Here is a 16,456-nt window from a genome sequence, read left to right on the forward strand (position 1 = left end):
GCAGCAGAACATGTACGGAAAGCCTGGTTGGACAAAACATCGCGCCACTAAACATACGAATCGACACGCAGGCACGCCTGAAATGGCTGGAAAAACTTCAACTTACACCGAGAAGACTTTGAACCATGTTTTGTATGGGGAGAGATTTGTCTCAGATTTATTTCTACAAATATAGCCGTGATTTACACACGCGTTTTAATGTTGTGCGTTTCTTATGAAGCCACTCCTTCGTTGCCCACGAGGTGTGTTTGGAATCATTGTCATGCTGAAAGACAGCCACAAATCTTCAATGTCCTTGCTGATGGAAGGAGGTTTTCACTCAAAATCTCACAATACATGGCCCCATTCACTTTCCTTTACACGGATCAGTCGTCCTGGTCCCTTTGCAGAAAAACAGCCCCAAAGCATGATGTTTCCACCCCCATGCTTCACAGTTCTTTGGATGCAACTCAGCATTCTTTCTCCTCCAAACACAATAAGTTGAGTTTTTACCAAAAAGTTCTATGTTGGTTTCATCTGACCAGATGACATTCTCCCAATCCTCTTCTGGATCATCCAAATAATCTCTAGCCAATTTCAGATGGGCCCGGATATGTACTGGCTTAAGCGGGGAGGGGGGCACATCTGGCACTCCAAAACTTGAGTCCCTGGTGGCGTAGTGTGTTACTGATGGTAGCCTTTGTTACTTTGGTCCCAGCTCTCTACAGGTCATTCACTAGGTTCCCCCGTGTGGTTCTGGGATTTTCGCTCACCGTTCTTGTGATCATTCATGGAGCCCCAGATTGAAGGAGATTATCAGTGGTTTTGTATGTCTTCCATTTTCTAATAATTGGTCCCACAGTTGATTTCTTCACACCAAGATGCTTACCTATTGCAAATTCAGTCTTCCCAGCCTGGTGCATGTCTACAATTTTGTTTCTGGTGTCCTTTGACAGCTCTTTGGTCTTGGTCATAGCAGAGTTTGGAGTGTGACTGTTTGACCTTATGGACAGGTGTCTTTTATACTGATAACAAGTTCAAACAGGTGCCATTAATACAGATAACGAGTGGAGGACAGAGGCGCCTCTTAAAGAAGAAGTTACAGGTCTGTGAGAGCCAGAAATCTTGCTTGTTTGTCGGTGACCAAATACTTATTTTCCACTATAATTTGCTAATAAATTATTTAAAAATCAGACAAAAGTGATTTTCTGGATTTCCCCCCCACCCCTCATTTTGTCTCTCCGCTGTGAGGTATAATTGTGATGAAAAATACAGGCCTCTCTCATCTTTTTAGGTGGGAGAACTTGCACAATTGGTAGCTGACTAAATACTATTTTGCCCCACTCTATCTATCGATAGAAATTAGTGGCTGCACAAGGAAGACCTCAGCGATGAACCAATTCACCAACCTTATATCCTCACTCTGTATTTGTGGTTCAAATAAATTGTTAAACTTTTCATCAAGTCTGATCATTGAAGAATCACCTTGACCAGAGTAACTGAACCAGTGCTTAGAGAGCTGCACGGCTGCCAGGATAAACCTGGGCTGCGGCCTTCTTTTGAAAACCTCCTACAAAATGGTGGTGTGACCTGGATAACATTCTTCAACTCGATGGTATCCGTCTCTTGGCTCAGTTTAATCAAAAACACGCTCAAATAGCAGTTTTCAGGTGTACTCGAAAATCCAACCACACTCATAAGTGGACGAGAGAGGGAGACTGTTATTTATTGTACTGTACCTGGCTCCTGGATCAACCATGAAGGGCAGGCACGAACAATGCACATTGTCTAAAACTCCCTCTGGATAGTCTTGCTTGTCTAAGGCTGGTCCTAAGCCCCTCTATTGGAGCATCATAGGTTGGTTGGGCGGGTAGTTATTTTGGATTTTGGGCTGGTTGTGCTGTCCCCTGTTAGTTTTGGGGCAGCTATTGAAACAGGTGCTGGGGAGGGTGGGTAGGTGGCTGATGCCAATGTTGACCCTGCATGGGTCCTTTCTGGGTCCCAGTCCATCTCTGGTGTTTCTCCCCTTTCCTCTGTTGAAGGCCCCAAGGCCTCCCAGCCTTTGTTGGGTAGAGTAGGGACCTTCATTTGCCCAGTGGTCCATGGCTCCGTATACAAAGCATCCCTGGCTGTATGAAGGCCATTGTCTGTTTGACGACCATTGTCACGGTTGCTGCCCCCAAGTCGGAGGTCCTTGCTGGACCACCATTTGGTGAGGTGTCAGCTGTGGGCTCTTGGGTTGGTAGAGCTTGCCGCCTTAGTTTTTCGTTTGCTTGAAGTTGTGGCTTGGCTAGTTGTAGTTGGGTTGCTCCTGGTTCTCTTTCTTTGTCCTGTTCGTCTTTTAGGTGTTTTGTTAATAAAGTGAGGCACGTGTGGCCCATTGCTCATGTGTCTTTTCTTCTAGGTCAATGACATTGGTAAGCTGGTTTCGCACTTTGGGGTGTAGGGACTGGATAACAGTCTGCCTAAACAGGACATCAGTGGCATCTGCTCAGGGCCCCATCTGAAGTTCCTATACTGTTGGTTTTGGCAACGTCAGCCATATTCTGTCTCCGCTTCACCTGGTCTGGGTCTGTCAGGGCTCTAAACTAACTTTTGCGACCAACAGGTGCGACCAACTTTTTCAGTTGGTCGCACCATTTTCTTAGTTGGTACAACATGACCATAGCATACCATAGATTGGATTGACATATAAATATGATATTTGCAAAATATGTTACTATGAACAGGTTTGTCCCCAACATGCTGTAGTGGACAAAACAATTGAATTTGGAAAACAAAACAAAAAAAACAAAGGCTTTACTTTTATTTGATCACTTATAAGATTCGGAGGGGCCAGTTCCTCCCCCGGGAAAACCACTTAATTTTGAGCATTACCACAACCATATGATTGATATACTCTACATTTCAAAATCATTGCATAAGTGTACCACCACCATATAAAAGTATCATTTATGAGTATTCACAGTTCTTTGTCAATTATATACAAGCAAAACAAACCAATTTACCTATTAAAAACCATAGTCCCAAACAGAACACAGATAAAATCATTACTACTGCAATTATTGCACTTTATTTTCATGATAGTTTGTTTTCCTAAACAATCCTTTATAAAGGAGCGTGGAATTTTTAACTTTGCACATACAGTATCACGGTTGCTGTCTTTGCTACAAACAGGGTTTAGATTTTTAGCTTTGCTAGCTTCATAACAAAGTTACTAAAACCTTTGCACAGGACTCTGTAATAATGAGTGAAATGAAAACAACAGACAAATTACGTAGAAAATCTTTGCAGTTATTGGTATATATGATATATACAGTGCTATCAGAACATATTCACACACCTTCACTTTTTTCCACATTTTGCTGTTACAGTTATTCTAAAGCTGATTTGAGTATAGTTTTCTTTAAAAAAAAATCTACATAAAATATCCCATATGACACAGTAAAAAAAAATTCAGACAGTTGCGCAAATGTATTAAAAATGTAAACATAATAGGTACATAAGTATTCACACCCTTGCTTAATATTTTGTTGAAGCACCTTTGGCAGCAATCACTGCCTCAAGTCTTTTTGGATATGTCTGTATGAGCTTGGCACACCGGTTTTGGGTCATGTTCTCCCATTCTTCTCTGCAGATCCTCTCAAGGTCAGTCAGGTTGGATGGGCAGCGTTGGTGTACAGCCATTTTTAGACCTTTCCAGAGATTTTCGATTGGATTCAAGTCCGGGCTCTGGCTGGGTCACTCAAGGCCATTCACAGGCTCCTCTGAAGCCACTCCTTTGTTATCTTGGGTGTGTGCTTTGGGTCATTGTCGTGTTGGAAGGTTAACCGATGCCCTAGTCTGAGTTCCAGAGCACTCTGGAACAAGTTATGTTGAATAATTTCTCCATATTTGGCAGCTGTCATCTTACCTTCTATGCGGACTATTCACCCAGTTCCTGCAGTGGAAAAACAGCCCCACAGCATGATGTTGCCACCACCATGCTTCACAGTAGGGATGGTGTTAGGCAGGTGATGAGCAGTGCCTCTTTTTCTCCAGATATGACGCTTGCAATTCAGGCAAAAAGTTCTATCTTGGTTTCATCAGACCAAAGAATTTTGTTTGTGCAGGTGTGAGAATTCTTGAGGTGCCTTTTGTTAAACTCCAAGCGTGCTGCCATGTACCTTTTAGTGAGAAGTGGTTTCCGTCTGGCCACTCTACCATAAAGGCCTGATTGGTGGAGTGTGTTATCAATGGTTGACCTTCTGGATGGTTCTCCTATCTCCGCAAGGGGACACTGGAGCTCTGCCTTAGTGACCATAGGGTTCTTGTTCACCTCTCTGACCAAGGCCTTCCATTCCAAATGATGTTCAATCAACTGAATTTACCACAAGTGGACTTCAAGTTGTCGAAAGCTCTCTAGGATGATCAGTGGAAATCAGATGCACCTGAGCTTAAGTTTGAGTGTCATAGCAAAGGGTGTGAATACTTATTTACCTATTGTTTGAGTGTTTAAATTTAAAAAAAAATTTTTTTACATATCCATCCATTTTCTGGACTGCTTATCCTCACTAGGGTTGTGGGCTTGCTGGAGCCTATCCCAGCTGTCTTCTGGGGAGAGGCGGGGTAGACACTGTACTGGTCACCAGCCAATCACAGGGAAAATATAAACAACCAACCATTCTCTGTCACATTCACACCTATGGGTGATTTAGAGGCTTCAATCAACCTACCACGCATCTTTTTGGGATGTGGGAGGAAACCGGAGTGCCCGGAGAAAACCCACGCAGGCACGGGGAGAACATGCAAACTCCACACAGGCGAGGCTGGGATTTGAACCCCCGTCCTCAGAACTGTACGGTAGATGTGCTAACCAGTTGCCCACCGTGCCGCTTAAATTTACACAAATGTCTGAAAATGTTTTTACTTTGTCATTATGGGATGATATGCAATTTAAAAAATAAATAAATAATTAATATATATATATATATATATATATATATATATATACACACACACACAACATATATCAACTCAACACAACCCCAAAATCATGTTCAATCGGTAGTTTGATACTCTAATACCTGTGCAGTGTCATTAAGTTACATTACATCATAGCAGATGGTAAATAAGAAGTTCAAAACAGGCCAAAAGCAGGTGCGGCGATCATGTCCAGTAAAGTTTGTGCCTGTCTTGAATATTCCCATTCAATATTGGTGGCTCTGAAATCTGGAAGAACACCATGCCTTCTTGTAATGCCAACAGGTAGTAAGCCGGTTGTGTAACTTCCTGGGTCCTAAAATGAGCCTATGCATTGTCATTAACGTTGAATTGCCTTCCTTGATATACAATTTACTATCACTGTCTGAAAAGTTGTACAGTATTTGATTCAGAATCACAAATACACTTTTTCCATCTTATCCCTGTCAGTTTCTTCTGTCTACTTCATTAAATCATTCGCTTATTTGATAGGAATATCACAAAAACATTGGGCAAAGCCGATGTATTGCTCCAAGTGTTTTAACACGAGTGTTAATTCTCAACACTAGTCCACAGGAGGCTTTTAGGAAGGTACATAGAATACAAGAACATATGAACAAGACAAAGTAGACAGAACACAACAATTGTTTAAAATTAGTGTCACAGTCATTAGTATTCAGATTAGACATCTAGCCCTCTGAATATTCTCATTCATCCAGGTCAGGCCTGGACTGTTCTGGTTGTTTTAGCAGACGTTGTACATGCACCAAGGCTAGATTGGACAGCTCCATCTACAGTAACCTTGGTACATGAATTGACAAAGCTGGCTTGGATAAGAGGTGAAATGTTTTCCAAAACAACCAGAACAGTTCATCTTTGATGGATTAAATGCTGTGAAACTTCTTCTACAACTTTATTTAAAGCTTTATTGATCACTGCTGTTTTCACCAGCACACTTGTGTCTCTTAAACTGATCTTTATAAGAGAATCTTTGGCCACAAACTGCACAGGAAAAATGTTTCTCTCTGGTGTGTGTACTTGTGTGCATTGTCAAACTCTGTTTATGAGAGAATCTTTGATCACAAAATGAGCAGGCAAAGGGTTTCTCTCTAGTGTGCGTTCTAGTGTGTATAATTAATTTAGCCTTTTCAGCGAATCTTTGCCCACAAACTGAGCAGGCAAAAGGTTTCTCACCCGTGTGTGTTCTAGTATGACGTATTAAATTTCTCTTATGAGAGAATCTTTGACCACAAACTGAGCAGGAAAAAGATTTCTCTCCAGTGTGGGTTTTAGTGTGACTTGTTAAGCTTCCCTTCTGAGCGAATCTTTGACCACAAACTGCGCAGGCAAAAGGTTTCTCACCAGTGTGTGTTCTTGTGTGACGAATTAAGTTTATCTTATTATTGAATCTTTGATCACAAACCAAGCAGGCAAAAGGTTTCTCACCAGTGTGCGTTCTTGCATGTGTTGTTAAATGGTCTCTTCGAGTGAATCTCTGACTACAAACTGCGCAGGGAAATGGTTTTCCATCGGTGTGCATTTTAGTGTGCGTATTCAAACGCTCTCTCTGAGAGAACCTTTTACCACAATCTGAGCAGGGTAAAGGTTTCTCTCCAGTGTGTGACCTTGTGTGCTTTCTTAAATGTTGGTTTCTAGAGAATGTTTTAACACAATCCGAGCAGGCAAAAGGTTTTTCACCAGTGTGTATTCTCATGTGTTGTTTCAAATTGCACTTATAAGTAAACATACTCTCACACTGAGAACATTTCCAGCGTTTGTTGTCAGTGTGACCTGTCTTATGATTTTCAGAATGTTCGTCGTCGTCATCATTATCATGAGAGTTTGACGTTGTTTCGGCATTATCTGATAGTTGAGCTAAGCAGCTATCTGCTTGTGATCCTCCACAGTGGTCTCCATCACCTTCTGCTGTCATGTGGTGACTTGAGCTGCTGCTTGGAGGCTGTGTCTCTCTGTCCTCCTCACTTTGATCTTCATCTTCACACTTCAAAGGGACAGTAATTGATGGTAACTTGGTGATAGCCTCCTCCTCTTCCTGTTTGATGTGGAGGAGCTCTGGCACCTCCCGTTTGATATCGGGGTGCTCTTCCTCCTCGGCTTTCTTGGCTTGTGGCGGGCTCTTGCTCCTCTTCCTGTTTGATGAGAGGGTGGGCGCTTCTTCCTCTTCGAAGTGGTGATGCTCTTCCTCCTCCTCCTCCTCTCTCTTGATGTGGGGGGATTCTGGCTCCACTTCCTCCTTAATGTCGGCGGGCTCCAACTCATCTTCTTCCTTAATGTGGGGGGGCTCTTTGACCGCCACTTCTTTCATGTGAGGGGACTCTGGCTTCAGTCGCTCAGCAGAAAGATACTTACTGACTTCTGCAAGACAACACAAACACATATGGGCCACATCTCATTTGTTTATCTGTAATCTCGTCGGTCCTCATCCTCGTGGGTGGCGAGGGTTGGGAGAAATGAGACTTCTTGATGTCATCGTCACATGGCAACAGCAATTAAAGATGACATCACGTCATTGACCTGTGTCAAAAATCAATCGTCCGTGTCTAATTTATTACTATCACAACAAAAGTCCACCTTATGCTTCTTGTTACACAGGCTCCAACATTAACGGTGGCTCGGTGGCCAGTATGGCACTGTGCCAGGCCACCTTGTACCTTATAGACACTGGCCAAACTGGGCCAGTACAAATTTCATAAATAAATACAATGAATCCAACACATTCTTGCTTTTTACTAGGGGTTGGGCATCAAGTATCAAGAATTGATTAGAACTGGGATTGTTAAAATTGTAAAATTACGGTTCTAAATTTTGATGCCTAGTCCATTGACCGGAAGAAGCCGCCGAACACCAACAAAGAAGAAAACACAGGAAGGGTGTGTGCGTCATGGAACAATGGCCAGCATGCAGTGGCAATCAAAAGTTTGGCTATCGCGGATAGGAGGTTGGACGACCAATATGGTAAAACACCTCCAAATATATGGAGTAGAATTAACACAATGACAAGTCTTTGATTTGCTGCGCCCACCTTCCTCCGCCGCCTCCGCCTTTGACTCCGACCATCAGCCTAGCACTGCAAGGACTGCACCAAAGCAGAACAGGCGAAGTAAAACAATAAAATGTGTTTCATGCTTTTTTTTTTTTTTGTCCTGATCGACTGTCAGGTGAAGTAGAAAGGAAGATCTGTATCCCTTTTATGCCGGAACAGTTCTACTGTGTTATTGTGGACTTTTTAAGCTCCCACTGTGGTTTCTTTGTATTCTGTTGGATATTTATTGAGAATTGCAGTCGTTCAGTCGAACAGAACAACTTTTTTAAAGTGGAGTGACAGGAAAATCAAAGGAGAGTGTGTAAAGGTAACTAAATAATATAAGAAAAGAAGACAACATTATGTGGAATGTACTTTCTGTAAATACCTCTCTCTGGCATGCTATTTATTAGTGAGGCGCCGAAATAAAAATTCTTGACTGAAACCAAAAACCAAAACTGGGAAGCCCAAGGCTGAAAGCTGAAACACAGAAATAAATGAATCAATCAATCAGTCAGTCTTTTATTTGTAAGCGCTTTTCAGACAAAAAAAAAAAATACAACACTTTACATTAACTACAATATAAAAATATATCAAAACCACCAATTATTCATTATAAAACTATGCCTATTAGTAAAATTGCATTTATGGCCTGTGTGTAGTGACGTACTAATACATCTCCAGTTCAACCGGCCTCCTGTGTGATCGTGTATTATTTTATAGTTGTATCTCCAGAGACGTGTTCATTTACCAGTTATTTTGTTGTTCAAAGTTGGTTACACGCAAATATGAGGTTCCACCCAGACCTACAGTCCCCTCCAAAGGTATTGGAACGGCAAGGTCAATTCCTCTCTTTTTGTTTTATACTGAAGACATTTGGGTTTAAGATCAAAAGATGTATATGAGACAAAAGCTCAGAATTGCACCTTTCATTTCATGGTATTTACATCTAGATTTAAAACAGCTCAGTTATTGCAGTTAATGCAGGTAAGCGTTATGCCACCAAATAAATGTTATTCACGTTAATTTAATCATGTCTGTTCCAATAGCTTTGATCACTTGAAAAGTGAGTGGCTTCCAACACAATGTGCTCTCTCCGGAGTTATTTAACACAGTGTTCCCCAACCTTCTTTGCACCGCGGACCAGTTTAGAGTAGGCCTTTTTCCTCACAGACCGGCTGTGGCGTGTGTGTGTGTGTGTGTGTGTGTGTATATATATATATATATATATATATATATATATATCACATACAGTCCCCTCCAAAATTATTGGAGCGACAAGGTCAATTCCTTTGTTTTTGTTGTATACTGAAGACATTTGAGTTTCAGATCAAAAGATGAATAGGAGACAAAAGTTTAGAATTCCAGCTTTACCTTCATGGTATTTACATCTAGATGTTTTAAATCAGTGGTCCCCAACCACCGGTCCGCGGACCTGTACCGGGCCGTGAGGCATTTGTTACCGGCCGCAGAGAAAGAATGACCAATTTATATAATTTCTGTTCTGAACAAATCTTTTAAGGAAACGTAATGAACTGAATTAGTTTTTGAAATGATTTTGTTCTTTGAGCACTGCCGCCGTTAGCCAGCCCGCTTGGACCGGAAACAGAAGCGTTCAAGCCTGCTGGGACCGGAAACGGAAGCGTTCTGTGCAGTCTCGACGTGGCAATTGAGACACGCAGCCGTTGCGGCGGAGAAGATCCGGTCAATTTTAAAAATAAAACACATTGACATGCAAATTGCAATAAAACAGAAATTATATAAATTGTTCATTCTTTCTCTGCAGCCGGTAACAAATGCCTCACGGCCCGGTCGGTACAGGTCCGCGGACCGGTGGTTGGGGACCACTGATTTAACACATCTAGATGTAAATACCATGAAGGTAAAGCTGGATTTCTAAACCTTTGTCTCATATTAATCTTTTGATCTGAAACTCAAATGTCTTCAGTATACAACAAAAACAAAGGAATGGACCTTGTCGCTCCAATAATTTTGGAGGGGACTGTATGTGACAATTGTACTATATCACCAAATGACTTATTTCGGTGTTTGGAGACTTCACACCACAATAGTTACGCTATTAGCATCATGCTAAGCATGGCTTTCCCATCTTCCCCTTCATCTAAGAAGTGTAGCATAGTCTGTGCCATGGAGGCAATAGTTAGTGACTTATAATGCTTTGACACCGGACGCAAAGAGAACTTTCGCCTCTGAGACTCGGTAGCCGGATAGCGTGCACCAAGCTGTAGTATCCGGAAAGCAGGGAGGTTGGGCAACTGTTTAATGTTGACGCACCGGTTTTTTTTTTTTTTAATTGTTAATTTCATTGAATTAATTTAAGAAATTTGTACTCAGTGTTACGGCTGGAACGAGTCAGTCTTCAGTGATTCCCAGAACAAAATGCGGATGTTCCCTAACATTTGACAGGTCTGCTTTTGATAAATCAGCTATCACCTTTCTGTTTACCTCTGCTGTCCACAGCTTCCGCCACGCAGTTTATTTATCAGTTATTAGTTGATGCTCTTTTCATTGAGTTACGAGAAATAAACAGTTCAGTCTCTTTTTTTAGAGCTGCTGACCGCTAAGAAAAAGCTTTTATTTGTGTGTAAACTTTAAAAACATGCATCGCATAATTATCCATCCATCCATTTTGTGAGCCGCTTATCCTCACAAGGGTTGCGGGAGTGCTGGAGCCTATCCCAGCTGTCATCGGGCAGGAGGCGGGGTACACCCTGAACCGGTTGCCAGCCAATCGCAGGGTACATGGAAACAAACAACCATTCGTACTTACATTCACACCTACGGGCAATTTAGGGTCTTCAATTAACCTACCGTGCATGTTTTCTGGATGTGGGAGGAAACCGGAGTGCCCGGAGAAAACCCACGCCGGCACAAGGACAACATGAAAACTCCACACAGGCGGGGCCGGGGATTGAACCCCAGTCCTCAGAACTGTGATGCAGACGCTCTAACCAGTAGTCGTGCCGCACATCGCATATTTAAGTGATCGATAATGAGGAACGCATTGCTAAAGACCTCATTTTAAGTCGCATTTTGCGATGCGATCCCGGGTATTTTGGACCGTCGGTGTTCTTCTTTTCCAAAAAAAATTTAATATCACGGAAAAGTTTATTTACTTCCATAATTTTTATAGATTATAGAGTCAGGGCCCACAATTTAAACAATTTCAAGTATTTATTTGTTTATTTTTACATAACTTGGGCTTCCAGCTCATAAAACCCATGAAATCAGGAATTCAAGTTTACCAACACCTGCACTGGACATTGCACCCCAAATCATGACTGACTGTGGATATTTCACACTGGACCTCAAGCAGCTTGGGTTCTGTTCTTCACCGCATATGCATTCCTACAAACCCTTGGACCTCGATTCCCGAATGAAAGGCACACTTTACTTTCATCGGAAAAGAGGACCTCGGACCACCGGCCAACAGTCCAGTCCTCCTTCTCCTCGGCCCAGTTGAGACGCTTCCTACGTTGGCTCAGGCTCAGAAGTGGCTTGACCCGAGGAACCCGACAGTTGTCGCCAATCTCCTGGATGCGTCTGAATGTGGTGTTTTTTGAAGCCGTGTCTCCCACCTCATTCCACTCTTTCTGGATCTCTGCTTGATTCTTGAATCTTCTCTATTTAAAAATCCACTAAAACTCATGGTCATCTCTTTTGCTGGTGGCTCTTCTCCTGCCACATTTTGTCCTTCCACTAGACTTTCCATTGATATGCTTGGACAAAGCACTTTGTGAACAGCCAGCCTCCTTAGCTATGAACGTTTGTGGCTTACCCATCCTATGGAGGGTATCAATGATGGTCTTCTGGCCAGGTACCAAGTCTGCAGTCTTCCCCATATTGAACCCAAATGAGACAATTGAACCAAACTGGAGAAATGTATTGACACCTGGGGAAACCTGTGCAGGTGCTTTGAGTTTAGTAGATGATTAGTGTGTGACACTCCGTTTAAAACATTTATGGCCTGCAAAATTTGGGCTGAAGTCCTGATTTTGCGGGTTTTATGAACTGGAAGGCAAAATTATGCCTCAAGGCACAAAATTTATGTATGCAAGTAAGTAAATAAAATAAATAAGTAAATAAATAAATAAGTACTTGAAATTGTTTAGACTGTGGGGCTTGAATCTATAATCTATGAAAGTTTAACGTTTTGAATGGAATTATGGAAATAAACCTTTCCATGACATTCACATTTTTGGGAAACGGTCTGTATATACTGTAACAAGGAAGTGGCGAGAGCGCTGTAGCAACCCGCTGTATGTTGTTCTGCCTTCCCTGAGCATGCTTTAAGCTGTTTTTTGATTCGTAGGTGTGATTGTGAGTGCGAATGGTTGTTTGTTTATATATGCCCTGCGATTGGCTGGCAACCAGTTCAGGGTGTACCCCACCCCCTGTCCGCAGTTATTTTAGAATTGAAAAATCTCACGGCACACCAACAAACTAAAATGTCACAAAAAGTGGATACATTAATTACTGTATTTACTTCCTGCCATCTAATAGAAGACCATTCATTTGTTCTGTCTGTCACTATGCCTCACTGGCATAACTAGATGACCAAAGATACATTATTGATTGTAAATGCAATTTTCTGAGCCATTAAGTACACAAGTATATCCAGTAAATGAACAGGTCATTTAAATAGACATTCCACCATCTTGTGATCGGATCGTTTTAAACTCATTGATCGGTGATCGGCTCCAAAAATCCTGATCGTGTAAAGCCTAATTTTTAATATTATTTTACTTGTTGTCTAGTTGTTCTTTTAAGTTGTATTTAAAGTTTAAGTTGAGGTTACAGTTTTGAAATCAAATATGTTTTTATTAATAATGATTTCAATATAATTGTATTATTTTTTCCCCCCATAATTGACCTACACAACAACTCATTATTTTATACAGAGACGAGCACAATACAAATGCACTTATAATACCGCGATATTGTGATACTGACAGTGCAGGTGAAATTCCCTCGATTCCTGTTTCTTGTAAGGCAATCAGGTCAAATTAATTATAGTCATTAAATGTAAAGATTTTCCTGATGTACTTTTCTTAATTTGCAATACAACAAAGGGTAAAACAGCAACATATTGTTATTTTTAATATTTCAGCTATTTTGTTCTTCAAAAAGCGATGTAAGACTTATGAGGGGATTCTTTGAGGGGGCAAAAAAAAATCCACTCCTGGACCCACAAAGTTTGTGAATTCCTGTTCTAAATAGTCAAATATTGATGCTAGAAACGAAGCACAGTGAGGCTTCCACGAGGAAAATCTTTTCGGATGGAATTGTGTTAATACAGAGAGCTAAATAAGTGCACAAACTCGCTCTTTGTAACACAACACGAGGCTTGAAAACAGCTGTCGAGTAGTTGACGTTGTCGCTAGTTCTCCTCTTTTGCACGACAAAGTTCCTCTCCGTGTTCTGTCTAAAGCTACCCATATTTCTTTGACGGCCGGACTTGGTCGCATATCCAGCAACGCTCTCAGCATTTCTGTGAATACATTTTCACAGGATAACCACATTTACAACACTTTACACTCACACGTTATCGCTGCTGTGCAGTGTTTGTCACAATGCTAAGCGAGCGTTCTTGAAAGCATGGAAGAAAGGGTAGAGGAAGGGTAACATTTCCCACACCTTACGCTTTATATATATATTTTTAACATTGTCGTCGTCGTCCAGGGACATTGAGGGGGGGGGGGGGGGGGGAGTAATACGCATTCAATTCAGAATGCATTTACTAAACAAGTGAGAGTAATAAGCGAACAAACCTGATCGGTGTAACACTACTCGAAGCTGCGGCTTGAAAACGGTTTCCAGTAGTTGACGTTGTCGCTCGTTCTGCTCTTTTGTTCCACAAAATTCGACCTCGTAGTCTGGTGTCCTTCTTGCACGCATTTTCACACGTCGCTCACAACACTTCATACTCTCACACTTGATCTTTGCGTCACGGCGAGTCGCTCACAAACGCGTCCCAATTTGTTGAAGGCTAAATTAAGCTAGGCTAAATTAAGCGAAGCTAAGATGCGGAAGTAAATCTATTGGTGGTTAGCAAACGGCACATTATCGCCACCAGCTGGACTGGAGTGTGCAACGGAAGCTTACACACTAACTAACTATTTTATCTAAATCGGTTTCACTCAGGAATTTATTAATGCCATACTTTGATTTACCTACTGATTCTCTTAAAGCTCTGTCAATGTAAAGTTGTGGTCTTTAGCCTTCTCTGGTGATGAATAAGATTCTTCCTCTGGTTATTGTATTGCTTGCAGTGAACTACTACATGTTCAAGTGTTTCTAGGTGGTTATAGTGTGTGCAGTTTCAAGTTGGGTGCTTTCTTATTTTGTGTAATGTGTAATTAAGACATTTATGACCTATTCTCAGACACGTTATAATATTTTGCTCTGTGCATTTGATGCCCACTTTCCTCCCATCACCCCCATGCCTCTGTATTTGATACAGATCAGTACCAGTCCCCTACCGTGCCGCCGACCTTAAGTATAGGAAAAAAAACAAAAACAAAACTGTACTTAATTCATTATTAATATGTTAAAATACAGTACCTAAAGAAATGTTGGAAAACAAGTTTGAAAAGGTTAAATACAACTGTATTCTACTTAAAGGTTAACTACATGTGAACTTACTTAAGAAGGGCACACCTTGTTTACCTTTTTGGTAATTGGCTATAAAACAGATATTAAAAATAGAACAATTATTGGTTATTTGATTTTTGTTTTAAAATAGAAACACCATAATTTAAATACAGCTTTATTTTCTTTTTTTTTGTCTGGAACGGGTAGTGAAAAGTCTAATAACACTGAGTTTCAATATTCATTTCTGCCTGTGAATATTCTCATTCATCCAGGTCAATTCATTCTCATTGCATTGAATCGATCGCAACTGGACTGTTCTTTTTGACGTTTCGCCTCTCATCTAAACAGGCATCAGCACTTTATGCAACAAGGCTTAGCCAGTGTTTGTGTGGAAGACTCAACTAATCATTTGTTAAACAAACAACGAATATGATACACGAATCGAAGAGTATTGCATAGAGATATATCAGTCACTAGCAAGAGCCTCGGCTGGATGAGCGCATGCAGCCCGAGCTGCCCTCTTGACTTGGACTCCCCTGTCATTTCTTCCATTCACTTGTATTGAGGTAAGTTTGATTTGCTCCAATAAATTAATCCTGAATCGTGAAAACCTAAACAGAGTTTGACACGGAACTGTTTGTTACAAACATGAAGCATGCAGTTATGATACAAGACGCGGGAAATTTTATAAGCAGGGTTTTTATAGTTAAGCAGTTAAGCAGCCCCTGAAGTACAAAGATAACGGAGTATTCTGTGGCTAAGAGTTTCACAAATGAGCGCAATGCCGAGAGCAAAGCACACCAAGTTACCTTTTACGAGAAAGTTTAAACAATACGTTTGTCCTTAAAATTAATTTGAGTGCAACTGCAACTGTAATTAATTGTACACCAAAGAGTGAAATGCTAAAAGCCAAAGCATTAGGCTAACATTAGGCTCCATTTGCACAAGCAATCAAATCTGAACAAACTGTTAGCCATAGTGGGTCTCGAGTGTCTTTTTAAATTGATACCTGAAATGTATCCCAATAAGTTAACCCTTATACTCAAGAGTTGAGTGACAATGATATTAGTGGAAAGTGATCTCTTTTTTATATTAGTATATAGGGTATTCATTAATTTTACCCCTGCCTACTTTTAAAATGTTGTAAGGTACCCAAGAGAAAAATATGTTAGGATCCAGTGGGAAACTGCCTTCAGTAGAAAAAAAAAACACAGGGCTGAAAGAGGTATTTAACACGTCACTATTTTTCTCATTAAATATATTACCAAAGGTGCTATTGACATGAAAATGTCACCAGATGTTGGGAACAACCCTTGTAATCCATACATATAAAGAAAGCACAACAAATAAGATCAGAAATTAGGTTATGTGTAATAATGTGAAATGAAACAGGGAAAAAGTATTCAACACACCAACTGGTATTTATTTAATACTTTGTTCAAAAGCCTTTGTTACCAATGACAGCTTCAAGATGCCTTCTGTATGGGGAAACTAGTCAAATGCATTGCTCTGGTGTGATTTTAGCCCATTCCTCCACACAAGCAGTCTTCAAATCTTGAAGACTGCTTCTTTTATGGACCTTGAGGTTAAGTTCTTTCCAAAGATTTTCAATTGGATTCAAGTCAGGTGATTGGCTTGGCCATTCTAGCAGCTTTATTTTTATTCTTTGAAACAAATTCAGACCTTCCTTGATAGTATGTTTGGGATCATCATCCTCGTAGATGGCAGCAGATTTCTGTCAAGAATGTCTCGGTACATTTGCCCATTCATCCTTCCTTCAATAATGTGAAGTTTCATTTGCTGAAAGGCAGCCCCACACCATCACGTTCCCACCTCCGGTTTTTAGGGTGATGTGGA

The 16,456-nt window shown here is 41.0% G+C and overlaps 1 protein-coding gene across 1 annotated transcript; it reads right to left on the reverse strand.

Annotated features, from left to right (window-relative positions):
• Positions 1-2,962: 2,962 nt before the first annotated feature.
• Positions 2,963-14,014, reverse strand: LOC133413662 (zinc finger protein OZF-like). Its single transcript, XM_061698313.1, has 2 exons — positions 13,777-14,014; positions 2,963-7,317 (listed from the first exon to the last, which is right to left on the reverse strand). Exons 1-2 carry the CDS (start codon positions 13,928-13,930, stop codon positions 5,867-5,869), a joined length of 1,605 nt encoding a protein of 534 aa, XP_061554297.1. The 5' UTR covers positions 13,931-14,014; the 3' UTR covers positions 2,963-5,866.
• Positions 14,015-16,456: the final 2,442 nt, after the last annotated feature.

The sequence above is a fragment of the Phycodurus eques genome, chromosome 15 (genome assembly GCF_024500275.1).
Source record: "Phycodurus eques isolate BA_2022a chromosome 15, UOR_Pequ_1.1, whole genome shotgun sequence".
NCBI classification, from domain to species: domain Eukaryota; kingdom Metazoa; phylum Chordata; class Actinopteri; order Syngnathiformes; family Syngnathidae; genus Phycodurus; species Phycodurus eques.

Bases quoted from the DNA above. Each gene is read 5' to 3' on its own strand.
- LOC133413662 (XM_061698313.1), bottom strand. From the start codon at position 13,930: ATGAAGTGTTGTGAGCGACGTGTGAAAATGCGTGCAAGAAGGACACCA. The intron at 7,318-13,776 runs GTTTGTTCGCTT...GTTGTCTTGCAG, and splicing joins AGTAGTGTTACACCGATCAG to AAGTCAGTAAGTATCTTTCT.